The sequence below is a fragment of the Rhinatrema bivittatum genome, chromosome 2 (assembly GCF_901001135.1).
Source record: "Rhinatrema bivittatum chromosome 2, aRhiBiv1.1, whole genome shotgun sequence".
Taxonomy (NCBI): domain Eukaryota; kingdom Metazoa; phylum Chordata; class Amphibia; order Gymnophiona; family Rhinatrematidae; genus Rhinatrema; species Rhinatrema bivittatum.
Window position 1 is genome coordinate 159,877,042 of NC_042616.1, and position 22,720 is coordinate 159,899,761.

General features: G+C 43.0%; 1 protein-coding gene across 3 annotated transcripts; it reads left to right on the forward strand.

Annotated features, from left to right (window-relative positions):
• Window positions 1-1,750: 1,750 nt before the first annotated feature.
• Window positions 1,751-17,716, forward strand: RPP38 (ribonuclease P/MRP subunit p38). Of its 3 annotated transcripts, none has more exons than XM_029588817.1 (2): window positions 1,751-1,901; window positions 16,767-17,716. In XM_029588817.1, the coding sequence occupies exon 2, from the start codon at window positions 16,784-16,786 to the stop codon at window positions 17,639-17,641; it is 858 nt and encodes a 285-aa protein (XP_029444677.1). In that variant the 5' UTR covers window positions 1,751-1,901; window positions 16,767-16,783; the 3' UTR covers window positions 17,642-17,716. The 3 variants fall into 3 exon arrangements, with proteins under 3 accessions (XP_029444677.1, XP_029444675.1, XP_029444676.1); XM_029588815.1 differs by lacking the exon at window positions 1,751-1,901 and adding an exon at window positions 1,975-2,088; XM_029588816.1 differs by lacking the exon at window positions 1,751-1,901 and adding an exon at window positions 2,188-2,529.
• Window positions 17,717-22,720: the final 5,004 nt, after the last annotated feature.

The window sequence follows — 22,720 nt, forward strand, 5'->3', positions numbered from 1 at the left end:
GTGGTGATTTCATGCGATGTAGGGGTATATTAGGCCACAAAAAGGGTTGTTCCTCAAGAGCAGTTTTCGTTTTGCTAATGGTTTTCCTTTTTTGCAGTTGCTAGGATGGGCACATATGAGTCCAGGTGTGCCTGGGTTATGAACCACTTATTCATGCATTGGGCTCATTGGACATCTATCAGGTGTCCTTATGGTGACCACTTGGGTTTGGCAGCAGCTGGCAAGAGAATCTGTTGGTTCAACAGAAGAGGTATGAGATGGAACCAATTGATGTTGACTGTGAAGGATTTTCTTAGGACAAGGTTATCATCATTTATTTGGGGGGGAATGACTTGGGTCCCTGGTCATGTTGTGAGTTTTTAATGGCAGCCAGGAAGGATTTAGGTTGTTTAATGAATATGATGTTGTTTGTTAAGTTTGTATGGTCTGATATTTTAGTTAAGACGTAAGATCAAAGATCAGGTGATGTGGAAAAAGGGTGTTAAAAAAGTCAACTAACAGATGGGTAATTGGGTGGTGGCACAGGCAGGTTTCTGGGTGCGTCATGAGTGGGCGTTAGACATACGTTCTGTCCTTCATAGGTCGGATGGGATTCATCTCTCCGATGTTGGGCTTGGCCTTTTTAATAATTCTTTACAGGAGGCTATTGAAGAGGTGTTTAATATACAGTTGTAGGCCGCAGGGTAGAGGGCTGGAGGACTGTCCTTTGAATGTCTCACCTGTGGTGGTGAACCTGAACCTAAGTTTGTTACATTGTATTATGGGCACTTTGTCATGGGGGAATGATATGATGGGCTTGTGTAGTTGGCGGGGCTGCTACACAATGCCAAGAGCAGTATGTGAGGTCAGCAGCCATTGTGATGGTGACTTCTGCTGGGGCAAGGCAGAGTGGTATCGGTAGGTGGTGTGGATCACTGGAGGAGGGGCTCATGGTTTAGGTGGACTTGAAATGTCACACTGTTGGGATGTGGCAGTGAGACATCTTGAGGCCACTGGGGGAAGGGGAGGAGTTTGTTTGTGACTTGTTTAGAATTGTACTTGGCTTCATGTTGTATGCAATAAACTGTGGCCTTATTAATTCCATATTGGAGTCTATGTGTTGTTGTTAAGGGATTTTGGGAGGAATGCTGTTAAGTCCTGCATATCCATGTTAATTATATAATTTATATACTCACTCCCCAGCGAATTAATTCACCCTTAGACTTCAAATATTAGGTAGTGGAAACAGACACTGCTGAAACACACACCTAGAGCACATATGGTTTTCTGACTAAACTCAGAATAACTCCACATGGTTCTCCTATTCATTAGTTATTTCATACTCCTCTTAGTTTTCCTCCCTCATTCCCATGCTTTTTATATTTTTTAAGTTTATTTTTATACAAAGATGCATACTAATATTTTTCTAAATGAAAAGAAAAACAAGCTCACACTGACCCGATTAAGAACACACAACGCTAAGTGACTGACTATGCATTTATGCTTTGGCCAAATGAAGCGGAGTAGAAACTCTACGAGCTGGATACGGCGGACACCAAAGCGCTGGTTTCCGCTTAGGGAAGTTATTCAAGAGTGAGGCAAGGCTAGACGCACTTCAAATAGAAGTTTGAAACACACACCCTCGATCTTCGAGAGAAGGAGTACAGAGGGAGGCTTGAAACGCAATCCCCTCCACCTTCCTAGGGAGCAAGTTTAAGAGGTAAGCTCAGAGAGAGGCTTGAAACGCAATCCCCCCACCTTCCTAGGGAGCAAGTTTAAGAGGTAAGCTCAGAGAGAGGCTTGAAACGCAACCTTCTCCCACCCCCCGACTTCCCAGAGAGCGAGTTGGAGAGAGAAATTCAGAGAGGCGTTTGAAAGCCAACCTCCCCACAACGTCGATTTCCCAGGGAGCAAAGTTGGAGGTAAGTTCAGAGAGAAGCGCGGGCCGGCCATTGCCCCTACCATGTGACAAGGGTCGGCCAATGGCACCGCTAGCCCTTGTCACATGGTAGGAACTAAAGGCCACCGGCGCCATGTTGGTTAGTGGCAGCCAACGGCCGGGAGCGGCAGGTCGTTCCTGGGTACCTCGCTGGACCACCAGGGCTTTTGGTGAGTCTTGGAGTGGAGAAGTTATTTTATTTAAATTTGGGTGGGCGGCGGCGGCGGCATGTGGTCCCCGCCCTGGAGTCGAGTCGGGGTGGGGCTGTCGGTGCAAGGCAGAAGGCTCCTAATCCCCCTTGCACCAGCCTTGCCTCCAACCCCACCCTTCACTTCCCAGGGAGCGAGTTTAAAGAGAGGCTTGAAACGCACATTCCCTCCCCAATCGAATTTATAGGGATATTAAACACAAACATTCACTCTTCAGCCGCATAAGTGCGGCGTTTAGGATCCCAGCTGAGGTCTGTGAGGGGAGAGAGTTGCAGTAGTAGCCCTACTACATTCCTGGTTGCTCTGATGGTGATGAGCGCTTTTGGAGAAACCTGGTTTCAACATCTGGAGGATTACGTAGGCTGTGTGCTGGATTAGTCTATGCGAAGACACAGAAATAAGGTCAGCAAACCAGTTTTAGGTTATACGTTTTTACTGGGCTAATTTAACACGTTTGAAACATGCTTTGTAGACTCCTCTTCATGATTGATTCATTGTGCAACGATCTATAAAATAGAATTTCGCTCTCGAATCCTAGTTACATAGTACAATAAAAGGATATCCTTTGCAATTTGTTTGCTGACCTTTTATTCCTGAGGGATGTGTATGGGATCTGGTTCGCTTCCTTCTCGATTTATATTTAAGAGCACAAATTGCCATTCTGAATCGGACCCAGAGGTCCATCAAGCCTCGTACCAGGCGAGATTGAAGAATCTAAATATGTACACCCTGGAGGAAAGGAGGAGCAGAGGCGATATGATACAGACTTTCAGATACTTGAAAGGTTTTAATGATCCAAAGACAACGACAAACCTTTTCTGTAGGAAAAAAATCAGCAGAACCAGGGGTCACGATTTGAAGCTCCAGGGAGGAAGATTCAGAACCAATGTTAAGAAGTATTTCTTCACGGAGAGGGTGGTGGATGCCTGGAATGCCCTTCCGGAGGATGTGGTGAAGACCAGAACTGTGAAGGACTTCAAAGGGGCGTGGGATAAACACTGTGGATCTATAAAGTCAAGAAACCGCCAATGAAGAGTGGGTGACTCGCCAGAATGATGGCTACTGCCTGGAGACAATACCCTTATTCAATAAACGTACACATGCTTACTGTGACTCTAACATCGTTCTAGCTTCAACAGCAAGAGGAAATGTGGAATAAAGGATCTGCACTCACAAAGGGGGGAGTAGCTGGCTTGTTACGGCGGTTACTACCCCAAACCAAATAAGCCTGTTACTTCAATTTCTATGCATATACAGCATAGTTCTCTGCTTCAACGGCAGGGGAGAAGAAAAACTGATACTACACACATCCACCAGAGCTCTCTGCTTCAACGGCAGGGGAGAAGAAAAAAGGGTTCGCACTCACGAAGCGGGGAGTAGCTGGCTTGTTACGGCGGTTACTACCCCAAACCAAATGTGCCTGATACTTCACTTTCGATGCATATCCAGCATGGCTCTCTGCTTCAACAGCATGGGAGAAGAATAAACTGATACTTCAAGCATATCCAGCATAGCTCCCTGCTTCAACGGCAGGGGAGAAGAAAAACAACCAATAAGGGCTGTATAACATAGTCTGAGTAAAACAAATAAGCATGGGTGTAGCTTGCTTATTGCGGCGGTTACTACCCCTACTACCCCTAACTTATCAAGCTAGATATTTCACTTGGATGCAGCTCCATCACTGCTTTCTACATTAATGGTGGGGGTGGAAGGGAAATAGAACCAAGAGCTAAGAGAAACAGATAAGTATGAGAGAAAAAAGTGTGTGAAGCTTGCTGGGCAGACTGGATGGGCCGTTTGGTCTTCTGCCGTCATTTCTATGTTTCTAAGCCCAGCATCCAGTTATCCAACAGTGGTTTATCCAGGATACAAGTACCTGGCAAGTACCCAAATATTAAGTAGATCCCATGGTAGTAATAGCAGTGGCTATTCCCTAAGTCATCTTGATTAATAGCAGTTAATTGACTGTTTTGAGGATTGTGTTTATTGTATGAAGCTATAGTTTTAGAGATTACAAATGGAAACGGTTTGATCCTTTGCGAGGAGCAAAGTTAATCTTCCTGAGCTTAGGGTGGGGCTCAAGGTCCTGCACAGCATTTTGGTTAGTGGGTTACCAAGCTATTTCATTTTTGCCAAAAAAAAAAAAAAAATCAGTACAAGGCATTGCAAAGGGGAGAGGGGGTGTTATGATTTTTAAACAGCCTTTGAAAGTGGAGTAGCCTGAGATTAAACAAAAAATGGGCCAAGTTCATTTTTTTTAATCTTGTAGAAAAATCATGGTTTCCTTTGTCAGTTATATAAAAACAAAAGCTATTTACATGGGCCTGATGAGAATATAATTTAAAATGTAGTTGCTTTACTGAGAATCAAGAATATGTCTACCATACTTCCTTTCCCCACCTACTCATGTTAATGCCATTCCATCAATTGCTGTTTCAAGAAGTTTGTAATTGATAGCCTGGGTGTAATATGAGAGAGAGGGTTTGCCATCTTTTCCAGGTCTCCATTAAATGGATGAAAATGGAGTTTGTGTTTGACTTGGCTACTCCTTCCTGCTGTTCTGGGCTTCTAACTCAGGGCTCACGGTCACAACTAGGACAAGTTCATCTAAGAATCCATGTTATTTTAGGCTGATACATATTGGTGGGATGCTGCTGCTGGAATTTGATTTGAGTGGCACAGCAATATCCAATTTATGTAGGCTCATAATAGTGCAAGATAGTATAATACAGGCATGGCCAACTCTGATTCTTGAGAGCCACAAACAGGCCAGGTTTTCATGATATTTACCATAGAAATGACGGCAGAGGACCGAATGACCCCTCCAGTCTGCCCATGAATATGTATATGAGAGATTTGCATGAGATACATTTGCATACATATTCCATATGGATATCCTGAAAACCTGACCTATTGAGGCTCTCTAGGACCGGAGTTGGTCACCAATAGGAGCTTTGAAAAATAAATCAGAGAAACAAAGTTGAGAAATGTTCACTTCCAGCATACTATAAAGTAGGGCTTCCCAAACTTGCCTTGGGAGCCCCACAACCAATCAGGTTTTCAGGATATTCACAGTGAATATACATGAGGTAAATTTGCATATACTGAGTCTCCATGGTATGCATAGTCTTTGTAGATATCCTGAAAACTCGACTGACTGTGGAGCCCCTAGGACAGATTTGAGAAGCCCTGTTTTATAGTCTGTGCATTTGAGTATTTTTGATATTCTGGTAAACTTAAAACTTAAACAGTACAGTACCCAACATTGATGTAGTCCCAAACTAGTGGGTGTGGGGGAGTTGTATTTTGACAGGGGATGAGCTGCCATGAGACATAGGACCATTATATGCATTACTATGTGATGTAGTAGCTAAAACATAATTTTAGATATTATGTGAACATGAATGATCTCATATATTAATTTACCAGAACTGGTGAAAATTCATTCAGAGATACACAGCTAGATGGCTATAGACAGATGGACAAACCTACTGAAACTAATAGATGCTTTCATAATGAATGAAACATGCTTAAAAAGGAAGAATCTTAATCATAATTCCTTTTAAAGATTGATATGACTCTGTTTTAGATTAAAAAAGGACAAGCTGTCTTTTATTTTAAATTTATAGTATTACCTTTCTCTGAGGTTTTACTGTATAATGGCACTCATAGTTGCTTCTCATACTGCTTAGCTCATGATGATTTTCCTTTTGAAGTTGGTGCACATCACACCTTGTACAGACATTGTTGTTCATCAACAAACATGGCTGACTTAACCATGAAGAGGTAAATCATTCACAATTGCAAAATTGTACATCTTCAACAAATTTTATCCTACAGAGATAGTTACTTAATGTAAACCAGGAACCAATTAGTCACGGTGTTACTTGGGGTTTCCTCTTAAAATAATCAATTCCTTAAATGGTAACCAGGTAAGTTTACAATTGAGAATAAAGTAGAATGCAAAATAAATGACAATTGTTAAACAGTTAATTTAGAAATAAACAGAATTTTATCTTTCCTAGCATATAGACAGATGGACTCAGGACCTGTGGGTTATGCTTCTCTGCCAGCAGATGGAGAGTGAGCAAGCTGATGTCCCAGTATATATACTGCAGTGACCCCAGCCTGCCAGTTTTCCTCCATCTTCAGCAGATGATGGATGTGCATCTCCCTGTGGGGGTTGCTTCAGATTTTGGAAGAAGAATTTTAAATTAAATGAGGAAAAGCCCCGCTCTCTTGTGGTGATACCATTGTGGTCCCTCCCCCATTTGAGAATTCCTGAGGTGATTTCTGTGGTCCCTCAGAGGTGTGCCTTGGTCCAGTAGCTGGGTTTCCTGACGTGGACTTAGCTGATTGTACAGTTGAAAGGCAGTGGTGCAGGAGGCACAGCGCAGCGGTGATGACAGATCCCCTCTTCCCCCATAGCTGGAGACAGTCTCTGTACTCAGCCAGTAAGCGCTGAGCTCAGGTAAGCTTTCTTAAAACTTTTTTTTTTTTTAAATCTTCCAAGACAGGGGTTTTTAGGACTTTCTCCTGTCTCCATGTTCTGTGCGCCATTCTGACATCTTTCCTGCTTCCATTGGGATTAGGGGAATTGGGCAGCCTGGCAGGTTGAGCGGCCCCACAGTTAGGCTTTTTGTCTGCATGCTGCATGGTAAGCTGTGGAGGCATTTCCTGTTCTCCAGGTGGTGCATTGTCCTTTCGCACCAAGGATATGTCTCCCAAGGCCTACAGCCCAGGAGGGAAGGGTTAGGTCGGCTGTCATAGTTGGTGATTTGATAATTAGGAATGTAGCCAGCTGGGTGGCTGGTGGGCGTGAGGATCGCCTGGTAACATGCCCACCTGGTGCGAAGGTGGCGGACCTTACGTGTTACCTAGATAGGATTTTAGACAGTGCTGGGGAGGAGCTGGCTGTTGTGGTACATGTGGGCATCAACGACATAGGAAAATGTGGGAGGGAGGTTCTGGAAGCCAAATTTAGGCTCTTAGGTAGAAAGCTTAAATCCAGAATCTCCAGGGTAGCATTCTCTGAAATGTTTTTTATGTACATATGTTATATACTATATCAAATGTTCCATGTAATCCTGTTATTTCTGTTATAATTCGTTATATTTTATTACAATGTTATAATGTAAAATAGGGCTGTTACTACCCTATTCTTTTAGTTATCTGGAAACCGATGTGATATCTCGATCGAACGTCGGTATATAAAATAAATAAATAAATAAATGTTCCCTGTTCCATGCGCAGGTCCCCAGAGGCAGGCAGAGCTGTGGAGTTTCAATGCGTAGATGAGACTATGGTGCAAGGAAGAGGGATCCAGTTTTGTAAGGAACTGGGGAACCTTTTGGGGAAGGGGGGAGTCTCTTCCGAAGGGATGGGCTCCATCTTAACCAGGGTGGACCCAAACTGCTGGCACTAACCTTTAAAAAGGAGAGAGAGCACCTTTTAAACTAGAACAAAGGGGAAAGCCAACAGTCGCTAAGCAGCGCTTGGTTCGGAGGGAGGTATCTTCAAAGGATACTAATGATGCATTAGAATTAAGGCATCCTGACCGTGAGGTTCCAATAATAAGAAAAGTAGTCCAAGTGCCTGTAACTAAAAACTCACCTGAGCTAAAAAAAATTCTAACTTATCCCTATCAATTAAAAAGCAGAATGAAAATACAAACAAAAAACAAACTTTGAAATGTTTGTATGCTAATGCCAGAAGTCTAAGAAGTAAGATGGGAGAATTAGAATGTATAGCAGTGAATGATGACACAAACTTAATTGGCATCTCAGAGACATGGTGGAAAGAGGATAACCAATGGGACAGTGCTTTACCGGGGTAGAAATTATATTGCAATGACAGAGAGGAGCACCCGGGAGGCTTTATGTCCGGGATGGCATAGAGTCCAACAGGATAAACATCCTGCATGAGATTAAATGCACAATCGAATCTTTATGGGTAGAAATCCCTTGTGTGTTGGGGAAGACTATAGTGATAGGAGTATACTACTGTCCACCTGGTCAAGATGGTGAGACGGACAGTGAAATGCTAAGAGAAATTAGGGAAGCTGATCAAATTGGTAGTGCGGTAATAATGGGAGATTTCAATTACCCCAATATTGACTGGGTAAATGTGTATCATCGGGACATGTTAGAGAGAAAGTTCCTGGATGGAATAAATGACAATTTTATGGAGCAATTGCTTCAGGAATCGACAAGAGAGGGAGCAATTTTAGATCTAATTCTCAGTGGAGCACAGGATTTGGTGAGAGAGGTAACGGTGGTGGGGCCGCTTGGCAATAGTGATCATAATATGATCAAATTTGAATTAATGACTGGAAGGGGGACAGTAAGTAAATCCACGGCTCTCGTGCTAAACTTTCAAAAGGGAAACTTTGATAAAATGAGAAGAATAGTTAGGAAAAAAAACTGAAAGGAGCAGCTACAAAGGTAAAAAGTGAGCAAGAGGCGTGGTCAGTGTTTAAAAAACAAAACAAAACAAACCATCCTAGAAGCACAGTCCAGATGTATTCCACACATTAAGAAAGGTGGAAAGAAGGCAAAACTATCACCAGCATGGTTAAAAGGGGAGGTGAAAGAAGCTATTTTAGCCAAAAGATCTTCATTCAAAAATTGGAAGAAGGATCCAACAGAACAAAATAGGATAATGCATAAACATTGGCAAGTTAAATGTAAGACATTGATAAGACAGGCTAAGAGAGAATTTAAAAAGAAGTTGGCCGTAGAGGTAAAAACTTTTTAAAATATATCTGAAGCAGAAAGCCTGTGCGGGAGTCAGTTGGACCATTAGATGATCGATAGGTTAAAGGGGCAGTTAGAGAAGATAAGGCCATCATGGAAAGATTAAATTATTTCTTTGCTTCGGTGTTTTCTGAAGAGGATGTTGGGGAGATACCCGTATCAGAGAATGTTTTCATGGGTAATGATTCAGATGGACTGAACTAAATCACAGTGAACCTAGAAGATGTGTAGGCCTGATTGATAAACTGAAGAGTAGTACATTACCTGGACCATATGGTATACACCCCAGGGTTCTGAAGGAACTAAAAAAATGAAATTTCAGACCTATTAGTAAAACTTTGTAACTTATCATTAAAATCATCCATTGTACCTGAAGACTGGAGGGTGGCTAATGTAACACCAATATTTAAAAAGGGCGATCCGGTAAACTACAGACCAATTAGCCTGACTTCAGTGCCAGGAAAAATAATGGAAAGTGTTCTAAACATCAGAATCACAGAACATATAGAAAGACATGGTTTAATGGAACAGTCAGCATGGCTTTACCCAAGGCAAGTCTTGCCTCACAAATCTGCTTCACTTTTTTTAAGGAGTTAACAAACATAGATAAAGGTGAACCGGTAGATGTAGTGTATTTGGATTGTACACTACATCCACCTCCTAGAAGCCTCTCATGAGGGACTTTGTCAAACGCCGTTTGACAAAGTCCCTCATGAGAGGCTTCTAGGAAAAGGAAAAAGTCATGGGATAGGTGGCGATGTCCTTTCGTGGATTACAAACTGGCTAAAAGACAGGAAACAGTAGGACTAAATGGACAATTTTCTCAGTGGAGGAGAGTGGGCAGTGGAGTGCCTCAGGGATCTGTATTGGGACCCGTACTTTTCAATATATTTATAAATGATCTGGAAAGGAATACGACGAGTGAGGTAATCAGATTTGCAGATGATACAAAATTATTCAGAGTAGTTAAATCACAAGCGGATTGTGATAAATTGCAGGAAGATCTTGTGAGACTGGAAAATTGGGTATCCAAATGGCAGATGAAATTTAATGTGGATAAATGCAAGGTGATGCATATAGGGAAAAATAACCTATGCTATAGTTACACCATGTTAGGTCCATATTAGGAGCTACCACCCAAGAAAGAGATCTAGGCGTCATAGTGGATAGCACATTGAAATTGTTGGTTCAGTGTGCTGCGGCAGTCAAAAAAAGCAAACAGAATGTTGGGAATTATTAGTAAGGGAATGGTGAATAAAACGGAAAATGTCATAATGCCTCTGAATTGCTCCATGGTGAGACCGCACCTTGAATACCGTGTACAATTCTGGTCGCCGCATCTCAAAAAAGATATAGTTTCGATGGAGAAGGTACAGAGAAGGGTGACCAAAATGATAAAGGGGATGGAACAGCTCCCCTATGAGGAAAGACTAAAGAAGTTAGGACTTTTCAGCTTGGAGAAGAGACGGATGAGGGGGGATATGATAGAGATATTTAAAATCATGAGAGGTTTAGAATGGGTAAATGTGAATCGGTTATTTATTCTTTCGGATAATAGAAGCACTAGGGAGCACTCCATGAAATTAGCATGTGGCACATTTAAAACTAATCGGAGAAAGTTCTTTTTCACTTAGTGCACAATTAAATTCTGGAATTTGTTGCCAGAGGATGTGGTTAGTGCAGTTAGTGTAGCTGGGTTTAAAAAAGGATTGGATAAGTTCTTGGAGAAGTCCATTACCTGCTATTAATTAAGTTGACTTAGAAATTAGCCACTGCTATTACTAGCAACAGTAACATGGGATAGACATAGTTTTTTTTGGGAACTTGCCAGGTTTATGGCCTGGATTGGCCACTGTTGGAGACAGGATGCTGGGCTTGAAGGACCCTTGGTCTGACCTAGTATGGCATGTTCTTATGTTCGCCGTATTCCTCGGGACATGTTCATGGTGTCTCCTTGCCACTCCCCGCAGAAGAAACCAAAGCTTCCCTGAGCAGGGTGGGACTGAGAGAGTCCCGCTCGGAGAACACTGGCTCCGAAAGAGAACTGGGCTATGGAGCCCGGACCTCTAGATAATACCTGGCAAAGGGGTGTAGATTTCCAGGTTGCCGCCCTACAAATTTCCTGCAGCGACACTTGACATTCCACCCACGAGGCCGCCTGTGACAGAGTAGAATGAGCTTTAAGACCAACCGGAATCAGGCAGCCCTGAAAAATGTAAGCCGAAACAATAGCTTCCTTTAGCCAGCGTGCGATAGTGGCCTTTGAAGCTTTATGACCCCTCCTGGGTCCGCTCCACAGGACGAACAGATGGTGCGAGAGATGGAAACTGTTCGTGACCTCCAAGTAACGCATTAATGCCCTTTTAACATCCAATTTTCTGAGATCCCTAGACTCCGCAGCAGAAGAATCCAGGCCCACAAAGGAAGGGAGCTCCACAGTCTGATTTAAATGAAATGAGGAAACCACTTTCAGGAGGAAGGAGGGAACCATTCGTAAGGAAACTCTTTCCTCAGAAATCCTTAAAAAGGGCTCCCTGCCAGATAAGGCCTGTAGCTCCAATACACGTCTTGCCGAAACGATAGCCATGAGGAATACGACCTTCAACGTCAGATCCTTCATGGTCACTCTCTTCAACGGCTCGAAAGGAGCATGACAAAGGACCATGTTCAGCTTCCACGAGGGACAGGTGGTCCGAACCAGAGGACTGAGATGCTTAACTCCACGTAGAAAGCATGCCACATCTGGATGGGATGCTAGAGCTACGCCTTGGACTTTTCCCCGAAAACAACCTAAGGCCATCACTTGCGCTCGCAGAGAATTAAAGGCCAATCCTTTCACTAGACCAGCCAGCAAAAAGGCTAGAATATCTGCAACTGTAGTCCCGTGCGGCTGCTCCACATGGTCCAGGCACCAGGCCTCAAACACTCCAGACTCGCACGTACACCATGGAGGTAGAAGTCTTCTGAGATTGCAATACGGTTGTAATCACCGCCTCTGAGTAACCCTTATTCCTCAATCTCCACCTTTCAAAAGCCAAGCCGCTAGACAAAAGCGATCTTTTTAAGCTGCAACTCCAATTTGCGATCCTGCAAATCCTTCAGGACCGTGGCTCCTGTGATTGGGATAGTGGTCATCATGCTGAGACTGCAGCATCCACCTTCAGGACCTTGAGTAGGTCCAGTGCTGCCGCCTCCGGTAATGGGTACAATTTATCCATCGCTCGACTGACCTTCACCCCAAGATCTGGAGTGTCCCACTCCTTAAACAAAAGGTCTGTAACAGACATATGAAATGGAAATGATCGAGCCGGACCTCTGAGCCCCACCATCACCGGATCCATAGCCCCAAAACAGGAATCCTCTGGAGGAACCTCAATGCCTAGCTCCTCCAAAATGGCTGGGATAAGAGGCTTTAGCTCATCCTTCTGGAAGAGACAGACCACCTTGGGATCATCGCTCTCCACCATAGGTGTGCTCACCTGCTTGGCAGGAGGTAGTGGCTGATCCGGATATGCATCCGACTTCTCCCTAGGAGCCTCGGAGGGGACTCTGTCTTCCGAAGCATCCGAACAGGGAAAGGACCAGAGAGGGTGTTTAGCCTTGGTATCTCAACCCTGCTGGGCGACTTGGCGCGTTTGCCTGAAGGTGATCCTCTCCCAGCTAGCTGTCGTGGTATCTTTATAACTGTGGCTCTTAGTCGCCTTACGAGCCTTGAAAGCCTTATGCATCAACAATATGAATTTGTCGGAGAATGAGGAAGAAGACTCATCTGAGTCCTTCTCCTGCCCATCCTCTGAGGAACCATCCTGATTGGCTGGACTTTTGTCCCCCCCAGGGGCAGGAGGCCGAGGCGAGAGGGGCCATGGGGAGCTCCCCTCCCCCAGCGCTGCCCTTTATTGGTCCCTGAACGTTTTCAATAAGGTCTCAGTCCCTGCCCTGAGAAGAAAGGGATCCGGTGGCTGATGCTGCCGATTGGGCCTCTCAGGCTCCCGGTGTGCTCTGGAGCTGTCCCTGCCCGATTTTGTGCTACACTGCCTTCCTGGATGTGCCCTCCCCTCCCGACAAGCAGCCAGTGCAAATTCCGGTGCGAGAGAGCTGTGCGTGCACTACCACACGAGGAGCAGGCCGCGCTATGTGACTTGATCCCCAGCCTCTACTTCAAGTGTGCCGGAAAAACAAATTGCAGCGAAAAAAGGACCCCCAAGAGCTGTACGGCGCACGAACAAGCCTTGGAGCGGAGGAGAGGGAGAGAGATTGCAGCGAACACTAGGCCAGTCACAAGAGAGAGAGAAATACCTCGGCGGTTTCCTCCCCCCCCCCCCCCCCTTCGGGCACAGGCCTGCCAAGGGTGAGTGAGCCGGGCTCCCCGGTTTCACCCCAGCCGTGGGCAGTAGCAGGGTTTCCAACCCTCTGCTACCAGGGGGGATGGTCCCATCAGGACCTAGCAACCCCCTGGGAGGCTGAAACAAGCAGCCACCTGTGCTTATGCCTTTTTTACTTTTCTTTCCAATAAACTTTAATTCTGCTCTCTTATAGCCTCTTTCTTCTTTTTTTTTTTTTTTTTTTTAAAACAAATCCTTTCACTAACACCTAACACTCAACCCAGACTAAAGGTTTTGCACCTCCACCATCTGGAGACAGAGAAATACTGACACTCTAGGTGGCACCTCAGGGGTATAGGACGGAGTCCGTTAAAACTTCTCTGTCTCCATCTGCTGGAGGGGAGGCAAAACCCAGGAGTCTGGACTGATCCGGGTACGTACAGGGAATGCAATTTACCTTATTTACTTTGTTAGGTTTGGTTCAACTGAAGTGGAAGATGTTCGTTGGATCTCAAGTTGATTAAACTGGGTTTTACCTGAGACAGCTGTGCTGTTTTCCTTTACCTGACTGTTAAGGAAGGTACTATCATTTTGAGAGAGGATCTGTCTCTTAAGCCTGATAAACTGAAAACAGTATTCTCTATATCTGTTTTCTCTTTTAGTGAAGCCTGCAATTTTCTTCTGTATTGTGCTGCTCTTGCACTTACAGTAGAACTGTAGGAGCAAGTCCCTTCAAAATTATTTCAGCAGGGATACATCCTATTACTTCCAGTCCTGATTTTTTTTTTAATCTGTCTACACACCAACTACTCAGCTGAATGATCCTTACCACTCCCTCAGAAATCCTGTTCTTACCCCATGCTTTATTGGAATCCTATACTGTCCTTGTCTGTACCAGCTGCATTGGAAGGTTTATTCAATGCATCATCCACCTTCTCTGTAAGAGGTTTCTTTACATTACATTACTGGAGTCTACCTCCTTTCACCTTCATCCTATGACCCTCTTGTGTTAAAGCCTTTCTGTTGAGAGGCCTGCCTTCTGTGCATGGAAACCTTAGAGGTATTTAAATTTGTCTTTCATATCTCCCCTATCCCACCTTTTCCTAGGGTGCACATGTTTAGATGTTTGTTTCCATGGGTCCATTAACTCTCAGGATGGATTCCATCCAGTTTATATCTTTGAAAGTACGGTCTTCAGAACTGTACATCGTATGCCAAATGAAGTCTCACTAGGGACTTAAACATTTTCTCCTTTTTATTTTTTTTTTCTGCTGGCCATTCTTTTTTTAAGCACTGAAGCATATTTCTGGCTTTTGCTTTCTACTTATCGACCTGCTTGGCCACCTTAAGCTCATCAGATACAGTCTCCTCCAGATTCTCTTCTTTTGTGCTTGGAAGAATTTAATCCCCTCCACTGTACTGCTCCCTTAGGTTTTTGTAGCCCAAATTCATGACTATTTTTTTTTTAGCATTCAGTCATCACTGCCAAATTCTAGACCATATCTCAAGCTTCACAAGATCCCTCCTCGTTTCCACATCTTCCTTGGGATCTACTGTTGCATATTTTGGTGGTATCAGCAAAAAGACAAATTCTTCTGAAAAGTCTTTCCACAGTATCACTTATGAAAATATTGAAAAGAACTTATCTAAAGATTCTCTGGCCCTCCACTATTAATGCGTCTATCCACTTTTGCACTTCCTCCTACAACTCAAAAACTTGTTCTCCTGTTTTGCCGCCTTAGCTATTTTTTTAAATTTGCATCTTTGCTCTCCGGATTACTTTAACTTTTTACATTTTCCAGATAGTGTTGCCCAACTAACTCTTGCTGTGGCCTTTTATAGTTTATGAACGCAAACCTTTTTTCCTTATCTTTGCAGTTACTACTTTAGAAAACGAGTGGCATATTTTATCCTCTTACCTTTTTACCTACTTTCCTAACGAGGCTAATTACCCTTACAATATTTCCTTTGTTTTGCCCACTGCTTTTCAACTTTTCCCCTACATTTTTCCATCCAGTTAATTCCTTGACATACTCTTATCCCTTGTCCTCATTTAAACAGTTTTCCTGAAGTCTAGGATTCTTGCCTCGCCTACACTACCTACACCCACTGAACTACACCATTTATTGAGCCCTGAATCCTGATGATCATCCACTATAACACCTGAAACACTGTCCCTATTGATAAGTACCAGGTTCCCTATTTGCCCCCTCTTGTGTGGGCTACGTTACCAATTAATGGAACAGTTATCCCTGTAGAGAATCCAAGATCTCCTTCCTTCTAGATGACACTGCAGCCAGGATGTCCCAGTAAACATCTGGCAGAGTGAAATCACCTAGCAATAGCACGTCTACTTTCATAGCAATCTTGTGAATATCCTCCATTAAATCTCGATCCATTTCTTCTGCCTGCAGTGGATGCCTGTATATTATACCAATATAAATTAATGTTCCATTCCCTCTTTCCAGATTACTCCACAGTGATGCTACCTTCTCTTATAAGGACTGCTGTTCTGTTGCTTTAATATGTATAGTTCTACAGTATTTAGAAAAAATAACTGGTAATTGGAGAAGTGTAACACAAGCTATGTTTGCTAGTATTCTTGAAGTTGGTATTCAAAATGGCCTGTCCAGCTAAGGTCAGGACTTAACTGGACAAACTTGGGGTTTTAAATATGTCCTTCCTGCTGACCGGATAAGCTTTTTAGCTGGGCACATCACTAACCAGCTAACTTATCCAGATAAAAAAGAGGCGGACTTGGACTTGGCCAAGAAGCACTGAATATCACAATCCAGTGAAGTATGGTTGTGGCTCAGAGCAGGTCTAAAGTTATCTGGGAATGTGTACCTGGATATCTTTTACCATTCGTGGCTATATTGAAAATATAGTGGGGTAACTTTAAAAAAAAAAAAAAATAAAAAAATAAATTAATTTCTCCCAAACCTCCAAAATACTAAGAATATCAGGGCAGAGCACTCACTTCCCCCTTCACCCTCTATTTATCCAAGCATATCCTGTTGAATATCCATGACAAGTTATCCTGCTAACTTGTCTGCTTGCCAGGTTACTGAATATGGACCTCTGTGTTTTACACTTCAGTTTTTGTTTACTTCTGCTAAATCAGAGTTAGCTCTTCTCTCCTGGAATATTTATCAGGGACCCTCCACCTGGATAGATTTGGCAGGAGTGTTGGACTTTCACTATGAGAGACTCCTGCCAAATGGGTCCATGGATAGGACCACCTGTACACGTTCATGAATGGAGAGAGTCAGACATCTGTGGGAAGAGCGATGGGTACTCTGCACTGGTGAAATGCCCTTAAAAATCCACCCTGATGAGCTGCTCTGTATGTGAAATGATGCTGATCAAGTTGCTACTATCATGTTTGTTTGAAACACAGCACCTGATTTATCATGACTTTTCTGAAATTTTGGGATGGGGGGAGAAGAAAAACCCTTAGTAAATCAGGCCCACAAATTGAGGAGTTTGGGTAGTGCAGCAGTAGCTATTGCAGTTTGAAAGAGAATTTCTTGACTAACACATGTTTTTGTTTTATTAATAGTTGAGGAAAAGCTAAAGATGGCTGCTGCCACTCAAGTAGCCAAAGGATCTGCACGGAAAGCAAAGCCACTTACTGTAAAAACGTCTTTAAACAGCCCTTTTTCTGTGAAGTGGAACACAGTGGGAGGAGAAGACATGCACTTCATTCTGCAGATATTGCAAGAAAAGTTCAGACAGGTTGGACTCCAGAAGATCGAAACCCCAAACAGGAAAAGGATCCGCAGTATTACAAAAAGGGAAAACACACACAAAAAATGCAATAACACAATTGAAGAAACTGCAGCTGAGAAAGAGACACAAGATGCTGAGATCAAACAAGGGTGGACTAACTTTATCCTACGGAAGCAGCTTGCGCTTGGTATTAATGAGGTTACTCGAGCTTTGGAAAGAAATGAACTTAACTTGGTACTTGTGTGTAAATCTGTCAAACCTGCTCTGATGATCCTACATCTCATTGACCTGAGTGTAAGCCGGGCTATTCCTGCTTGCCAAGTCCCACGCTTTAGTGAGAATATAGCACCTGTTCTTGGCTTGAAGTCTGTCTTAGCACTGGGCTTCCGAAGGACCGCAGTGGAGTTTGTTGATGAAGTAAAGGCTATAGCAAGAAGGGTGCCTTCACTGCATGTTCCCTGGCTTCAATGTGCAGTGGAGCAAGACTTGACAGCACCTGTGCAGGGCATACAAGATACTGAGGCTATGGAGATGTCAACCCATGAAACTCCTCGGTGCCTTAAACGAAAATGTAGTCCAACTGGCATTGCTTCTGAAGTTGCTTCATCAAGTGTAACTTTACAGGCCCTCAAAATAAAAAAGCTAGTTCCAAATCCTAATAAAATACGGAAACCAAAGAAAACTAAAAAGCTGCCCTCCAAGTAATTGTATTGTGTTAAATTTTATACTTTTTCCTTTAAGATTTTGCCAAGCTTAATTAAAGTATCCTTGTCTGTTTTTTTAAAGTGGGTTGTCAGATTTATTAGAAGTGTTTATTGTTTATGTATCTCTAAGACTGGAACTATAGTATTTTGGGACAGTGACCCCTTTTTTTTTTTTTTTCCCCTTTTCCTTAAACAACTAACAGAGCTCAGTACAGGCTGCTTACATAGGGTTGCTCCAACGATGAAGCAAGCTGTCAAAACAAGGGGTTAGGGATATGACACTACTTCTCTAATGCTGTGGATTAGATCCTGCAGAAGAGTACTACACTACTACCTATTTTACCAAGAGCATGCTCTATAGGAAAAAGAAATGGAGCATGGTAAACTGTGCAGTAGTACCAAACAGTTAACTTTAGTATATCATGCCCATAATGTGGGATAGCTTAAATATTCTATCTATCAGAGCACCTCTTACCCAGTTACTGATCCAAAATGTGAAAGAGGGCAGGTAATGTGTCCTATTTTAACTGCATGTTGCAGCTTTTTATAGATGCATACCAAGTAGGGATGTGTATCAGGTGCTCGATCATTTGTGCTTTTGGGTTCGTGTGGCCGCAGGAAAATCTTGTTTTCCCGCAGATCGGCAACTTTTTTTTTTTTTTTTTTAGTAAAATTGTTTTTCGGCTTAGTGCGCGCTAACAAAATAACAAAAAGTAACAAACTGTTTTTTGTTAGCGCATACTAAGCCGAAAAACGATTTTCACAAATTCGGGGTGGGGGAGAGTGTTCGTTTCACGATTTACCTGATATATAACTAACTAAGAAATGGTACGATATTTCAATTCGTTATAAAAACTATTCACATCCCTAATACCAAGTGCTCTTCATATAGCAAGCAGAACTTTGTCCTCGTGGCTGTCATATGGAATATACTATAAAGATTGCAAATACTGTATTTTTAATTTTCATATTTAGCTGTAGAATAATTTAAAAATATACTAGCTTTCATACCCCACCCCCCAAAAAAAGGGTCATGCTGTATGTAGGGGATTATAATGTACTAAAATGCTACTCACTTAGCCCTGGGAAGGTGGAAAAGGCTGTGGTTTTCTCACTCTACCCCATCTCTTCCATTTGGGAAGGTAAAAATTACAGTGAACTTATTTTATTTATCTATAGAATTAGTCCAACATTTTGAAACTCTTCAACAGAATGACTAGCAAAAGGTAAAGTTTGCGTGCTGGTATAAGTTCACCTCTTTGTGCTGCTTGGAACAGAGGTGGAGTTGCCAACACCCATTGTTTTCTTTCCATGTTGGCAACTGCATCGTGTATGTATTCCTGGCAGGCAGGACAGCAGGCATGTGATATTTCAGCATGCATTATTTCCTTCCTGTTTAATTCAGCCAGGGTAAGGTACTTTGGGATTGCTTTGACAATTTCCCTCTCTACAGGGGAGCATCATTTTGAAGCAAGACTTAAGTGTTAGACTTTCATAAGCTAATGCTTGCAAGAAAATGAGGAAAGGTTCAGTGAGGTCAGTCTTTCATTTCTAGCAGCTGCTTTTTAAATAATTGCTTTGCCTTAACCAGGAGTGGAAAGTGGTAAGGCTCAATCAGCTGTTTCTAAGATTGGATGCCACTGTTATAGCATGGGTGTCCTAATGCAAGTACAGCTCCAGTCTGTTTCAGAATTTTGTCCTGTTGACCTAAGAAGAGTTACTGATTAAAATTAGTACGGTTCAGCAGTTGTTTTAGGAACACCAACATCCTTCATGGGTTGTTTTTTCCCCCTACTCCAGGTTTTTCCTTAATTCAAAAAGCTTAATATTAACATGCTTTGGGCTTACATGAGAGTAACTGGAGCAAGGGCTGCTGGTATTCATGACTAAGTGAGCATGGGGTTTCCCTGTTACTTTTTGTGTACAGGAAGCTGCTGCTTTTGTACTATGAAAGTTGATATCATGACTATTTTGAATAATTGGGTGAAGTAGAATACATATGTGCTAAGGGTTTTCTTTAGACTAGGCCCTGGATTGAGAGTCAAAATGGAGATGGATGTTGTCAAAAACAAATGCCTGAAAGGGGGTTTAATAACTACCTACCTATAAATCACAGTGCTGTCCCATGTTTAGAGTGGCTCAGGTTGATGCAGGCTTGCTTTTACTCTAGTGCAGTGCTTCTCAGGAGATGGGTCGGGACACACTGTGTCACAAGGTCCCTAGAGCTGTGGTGCAGAGCTAGCAGAAGACTACTCTTTCCTTATCACGCTGGGCAGGAGTTGGCTGACTTTTCCTTTATTGGGTATGATAGGAAGCTGCTCTTCTTTTTCTTCCTGGCCCAGTGTGAGGTTGTTCCTGCCTTCTTTACTCTGATCCTGTTCATATGGGTCCAGCCTGACCTGGCAGTGAGGCTCCTTGCAGTATGGGGCCTGCATATGAGAGAGGGGTGTGGGGTGTATACATCCTCTGCCTGTTCATAATATTCTCACCCTCATCTGCTGTTGGGAAAGAGAGAGGAAAACTCTGAATTGGACTGAAGCCTTTTTGGCTGGCTGGGACCCAGGCATTGGGGAAATGTGCTGGGCAGGAACACGTGGAAAGATAGAGAGGAAGGGGTGAGGGAAAGGAGATTGGGGTTCCTGACTAGCAAGGAGAGAGAAAAATGGAGGCAGATATGGAGGCATGGGCTACTGTGTTTGGGGGGGGGGGTGAGGTCAGGATGCTGAGCAGGAAGAGATAGAAAAGAGGGGGTCATATCTTTGCTGGGAAGGGCAGGGAGAGGATGGGAGAAGTGGATGTGTGGGGTATTGGGTGTCATTATGCTGGACAGGGATAGAAGCATGTTATGGAATAGCTGGGAGAAGTGAGAGGTGATGGGGGCATGAAGGGGAGTGACTGGGTACAGGAATCCTAGTATGGCAACAAAAGAAGTTGCCATACTAGGACAGAGCAAGGGTTCGTCAAGCCTAGCATCCTGTTTAACAGTGCCCAATAGGTTACAAGTACCTGGCAAGTACCCAAACACTAAGTAGATCCCATGCGCCTACTGCCGGTAATAGCCGTGGCTATTCCCTAACTCAACTTGATTAATAGCAGTTAATGGATTTCTCCTCCAAGAACTTTTCCAAACCTTTTTTGAACCCAGCTACACTAACAGCCTTAACCACATCCTCTGGCAACAACTGCCAGAGCTTAATTGTGGGTTGAGTGAAAAAGAATTCTGTTATCCAAAAGAGTAAATAACTGGTTCACATTTATCCATTCTAGCCCTCATGATTTTATAGACCTCTCATATCCCCCCTCCCCCAAAAGCTGTTTCTTCTCCAGGCTGAACAGACCTAACCTCTTTAGCCTTTCCTCAGAGTGGAGCCATTCCATCCCATCCCATGTATCATTTTTGTTGCCCTTCTCTCGTGCAACTTTTTTTTTTTTGTTTGAGATGCAGTGACAAATTGTATTCAGTACACAAGGTGTGTTCTCAGCATGGAGCAATATGGAGGCATTAGGACACTTTTAATTTTATTCACCATTCCCTTCCTGTAAAGGTGGTTGTAAATAGGATCAGTACAGTCATTAATCCTGAATACATTGGTCTAGGCCTCATCATCCAGAAAAGATAGTGATTCAGAAGGTAAGTCATGAATGTATTCACCCCAAATGTCCTTCAGATAAGCAAATTTTATTTGGAGATCTTTTTTTGGGAGTAAGGTAAATAGCTTGTTTGAAATGTTGCTTTGTAGCAAGGCAAGAGTGCTAGAGGTTGATTGGGAGAGAATAACCTATTTGGCTATGAGAGTTACTTTGACTGAGGTGTGGAAATGTCTGGTCTGTCCAAGAAAACACTCACAAATAGCCAAATGTGGGTCTAGTGAGATGTCCTGTTTCCATAGTCTGAAGACAAGAGCACCCAACTCTCTCCAGAAGCAGTGTATAAAGTCTGCAGTATGGTATAGGCAACACTGCAGTGAGGTAGAGGTAGTATCTTCATCAGATAGGCCTTCTGTTGAGAGTAAAATGCCTGATGTAGAAATGTATATTGTTTGTCATGTAAATTTACATTTTTTGAGAGAAGAGAGATTCTAGAAAAACAGTAATGTAAATTAGACAAAGTGAGTGAGACAGGAGCTGCAGTGGACCACTGAGATATCAGAAATGTTAAGTGAGATGGAGGTTGGGTGGCCTGTAAAACTTTATAAAACTGAGTGCCTTTCTGTCTCTTCCTGTCCGTACCCTCCAAGAGTTCTTGCAGTGGCTGGGATCTGAATAAGTGGATTGACCTGTAACATTTCAGAAATAAAATGGCATAATTATAAATAACCATAGAAATCTCTGGAGGGTAAGGAAAGCTCAGTTTGCAAGTTTTGGAAGCTAACTACTGTACATATCCAGCGAAATACATTTGAGAAAGCCTTGAGACCCTTTTTATTCCACTGAGAAAAAAGGCTTTGTTCCATGGCTGGGGGGAGGGGTGGGTTGCCTCTTCTGGGCATACAAGCCATTAACTCAGGTGGCAAGTTTAGCATATTACAGAGGGCTTTCCAGACGGCTTGGAGTACGTAGCGTGTCTGTAAATAAGGAGGAAGTAATTTATGGTCAATATGTAAAGCTGCCCCCAGAGACTGTGCTGCAACCCACTTAAGCTAATCTAATGCAGTAGAATAAGAGGCTTAGAAAACCCAGTCCCGAATGTGTCTGAGCAGACTAGCCAGATTGGAAAGGACCAAATTTGGGAACTTAAGCCCTCCATTTTTTTATAGGTCGAATTAAGGTATCGAGAGAAATTCTGGATTTTTTCCCAAGCCAGAGACATTTCCTCATTTCTTTGTGAATATGAGATCTCTTTTCTTTTTAACCATATGGGTAATGTGGAAAACACAGTCATTTAGATACTGCCATCATTTTTAAAAGATTAATTCTGCCAGACAGGGATAATAGTAAATTTTGCCAAGATTGTCCCTATAAAAATAAAACTGATAAATCTACAATGTTATATTTTGTACAGTTTTGCAGGATCAGTAGGGACATGTATAGTTAGGTCTTTTAATTGTTTTGTGACCCACTTTAAGGGGAAAGCTCCTGG

Bases quoted from the DNA above. Each gene is read 5' to 3' on its own strand.
- RPP38 (XM_029588815.1), top strand. From the start codon at position 2,013: ATGTTGGTTAGTGGCAGCCAACGGCCGGGAGCGGCAGGTCGTTCCTGG. The intron at 2,089-16,766 runs GTGAGTCTTGGA...TTTTATTAATAG, and splicing joins CTGGACCACCAGGGCTTTTG to TTGAGGAAAAGCTAAAGATG.